Consider the following 3173-nt stretch of genomic DNA (forward strand, 5'->3'; position numbering starts at 1 on the left):
CATTGTAATCTACAAAAACATTAAAGGGACACTACAATTCTACCCAAACTAAAAGAATATATACTATGGACTAAAAAAATATGATTTTTTTTACTTGGAGGGATCATTTTAATTTACTATACCTGAGTATGTGGTACACCAAATGAAAAAGGAGCTTATATTGTAACATCAATGACAAAAATCAATATTGATGCATTTGTTGGGGTTGGGGGGAGTGCGATCAAGGTGTAGCGACTACAAACAACATGAAATTAAATAAATAAAGAAAACAAATATATATATATGTGTGTGTGTGTGTGTATGATGAATATAATAACCTTATCCATAAAACTATATTCTCTATTGGCCTCCATCGATCCACAACAAATATGTCCATAAATGGTACATCTATGAGGCTCAAATGAGCCTCGATGCAGCGTCTCCTCGTTGAATTATGCTACAAAATCTAATATTTCAACCCCTATCACAACATCACCTACCAATATCTCTTGGCTTGACGATACTACCAAGTTGCCATGCTACATTAGGGTGCAAGTCAAGATGGTTATAGCCCTTTGAGTATCAATAGTGCTATCCGCTACTTGAGGATGTTAGGCAGTGGGGTTAGGCCTTTATCTATAGGGATGAGGACCTAGTGTTAGGTTACACCTAACATTTTCTCTATGATGTATAAGCCCGCAGCCCACCTTCTTATTTCAAAAAAATTGACATGGAGTCTTAGTTTGGACTCTTCACATAATTTGGTAAAAAAATATAAAAGTGCCTCCCTATTATTATAAAGAGATTTATCAAAGCTAGTAAACCTCTCTTCATCCAATAGTATTGAAATAGAAACACACAATTTACTTGAGCCTTGACACCAAGGAACACATAGCTGCTCTTAGGATTTATCAAAGCTAGTAAACCTCTCTTCATCCAATAGTATTGAAATAGTTAGTAAGAGAAACACACAATTTACTTGAGCCTGGACACCAAGGAACCAAGGAACACATAGCTGCTCTTAGGAGAAGAACAGCCTTAGACACCAAGGAACACATAGATGCTCTTAGGAGAAAAACATGTTCTTGATAGTCCCATACCACTTTTGAAACCATCATTATGGCACAAGGGCCATATACTTCCTTTCCAAAAGGATACTACATGTAAATAACATTAAACAAAATTAAGAATAACATATCTTAAAAATTAAGTCATAATCATATCGTTTAAAAACCATTACAAAACAAGATAAAGATAAATTAACTCATAATCAGCCTGCAACCATGGATCCATGGATGAAACTATTCATCAACTGCGAGGCATGAAATTTTCCAGGCAGATCCATTAAACTTAAATCCAATGCTCAAGCTATTCATGAAACATGAGGCGTTAAATAGACTGCAATTTACAAATTTCTACAGGTCCATGTATAATTTAAAATTTCTATGGTCGCGAGAAATATATTTATTCAAGTGTCGGTTCCAACTGCTTGGACATTTGCATGACCATCGCTGCTGACCAAGGATTCCGCAGTATTCTTAGAAATAGGAAACCATTTTCGCTTCTCTCCCAGTGGATGCTTGCTAAGTGGAAGCAGCGTCTTGTTGTTTCTGCCGCGAGACTGAAATCTGTTGAAGCCGATGGTCTCAGAAATGGATCTCTTCAGGCCAATATGAGCAGAAGATCCGCCCATTGTTCTTGTTTGTGTCGCTCCGCGATTCGTTTCTATTTCGGCCGTAGGTTTTACCTCTGCGAAATCCATGCGGCCGCTATCAGTCGTGATCATCTGGGAACTCAGAAACAATAAATCGGAACGTTCGATATCGCTCCATCGATGTTGAGACATGACATCGGCCACGACTATACGGTGAGCAAACCGACGAGAGGATTGCAACTCCTTAGCCTCCTGTTCGGCCTCAGAAATCAGGAGCCCTTTCTTTCTCCCGCTGCTAAAACACCCTATTGCAGATCCCACGGATTCCGGCTGCCGGAAGCTCCCTTCCCTTGCAAATCTCGCCGACTCGGATTCTATTTCCTCGACATTTTCTCTCTGCACGAAGGCTTGCAGGAGCTGAGGTCCCCCGTCCTCTAGTCCCTGGGCTTCTTCCACATCTTCGTTTCTGTGAACCATACATACGTCCTCGGCCTCGACCTTCTGGCGACATAAGGGACACGTGGAGTTAGATTCGAGCCACGTGTCCACGCAGTCCACATGAAATGCATGGCGGCACTTGGGCAGCAGTCGCAGGACATCCGGACCTTCGTAACTGTTCAGACAGACCGCGCATTCTAATCCCTCTTTCAAACCTTGCAGCGCCGCGAATTTGAACACGGGGAGCGCGTCTATTACTGAACGCTCCACGCCCGAGTCCCTAAATAACGCCAAGAAAACGCCCGAAGGAACCAGCGGACCGCCTATACGCTGCCCTATGTACTGGCCCAGTCTGTTCCGCCTGATTAAAACAAGCAGGAAGAACGTAAGGATGATTAGGGTCACTACACCAACGATTGGACCAACGATATACTTGGTGAACGGAATGTCTGAAGTCGTCGCCTGTGCTAATGCGGCACACACCATCCATGCCGACAATACCAACAAAAACACATTTCTCAGAGTCTCCATATATTACTGCATCTTAATAACAACCGCTCAATCCCTTTTAACTAAACAAAATCTGCAGGTCCGTGAATACATCAATCTCATTCTGAGTTCAGAACTGCAGATTCACATAGATTCAAAGCAAAAACATCAATAAGCTAAGAATTGAGTTTAATTAAATAATTTAAATAAAAATAAAAATAAGCTAAGAATTGAGTTTAATTAAATAATTTAAATAAAAATAAAAATAAGCTAAGAATTGAGTTTAATTAAATAATTTAAATAAAAATAAAAATAAGTGGAGGTCTAACCATTGAGTTTAATTAAATAATTTAAATAAAAATAACTATTGAGTTTAATTAAATAATTTAAATAAAAATAAAAATAAGTGGAGGTCTAGTTTTAGATATTGAAGAATTTTCGTTATTGAGAGGTTATGGGTTCAATTCTTTAAACACTCTTGGGATCAGCCTCAGAGGTAGAGGTTAAGGCAACGGATGTGATCTTTTGGGTGGATATTTCTGGTACAAATATTATGTAGATCTAGTGGTCACCTATCTCCAAGGTCCCTAAAAACAATAGAAAAATTAAAAAA

The 3173-nt window shown here is 39.2% G+C and overlaps 1 protein-coding gene across 1 annotated transcript; it reads right to left on the reverse strand.

Moving 5' to 3' along the window:
• Positions 1–1319: 1319 nt before the first annotated feature.
• On the reverse strand, positions 1320–2707 carry LOC149139406 (putative RING-H2 finger protein ATL12). The gene has a single exon (XM_089448190.1). The coding sequence runs from the start codon at positions 2600–2602 to the stop codon at positions 1448–1450; it is 1155 nt and encodes a 384-aa protein (XP_089304316.1). The 5' UTR covers positions 2603–2707; the 3' UTR covers positions 1320–1447.
• Positions 2708–3173: the final 466 nt, after the last annotated feature.

This window comes from Pinus tabuliformis, chromosome X, assembly GCF_031772625.1.
Source record: "Pinus tabuliformis cultivar Carrire ecotype Pingquan chromosome X, CPIR1, whole genome shotgun sequence".
Lineage (NCBI taxonomy): Eukaryota > Viridiplantae > Streptophyta > Pinopsida > Pinales > Pinaceae > Pinus > Pinus tabuliformis.

What these genes read in the sequence shown, in the direction of transcription:
- LOC149139406 (XM_089448190.1), bottom strand. Translation starts at nt 2,602, where the DNA reads ATGGAGACTCTGAGAAATGTGTTTTTGTTGGTATTGTCGGCATGGATG.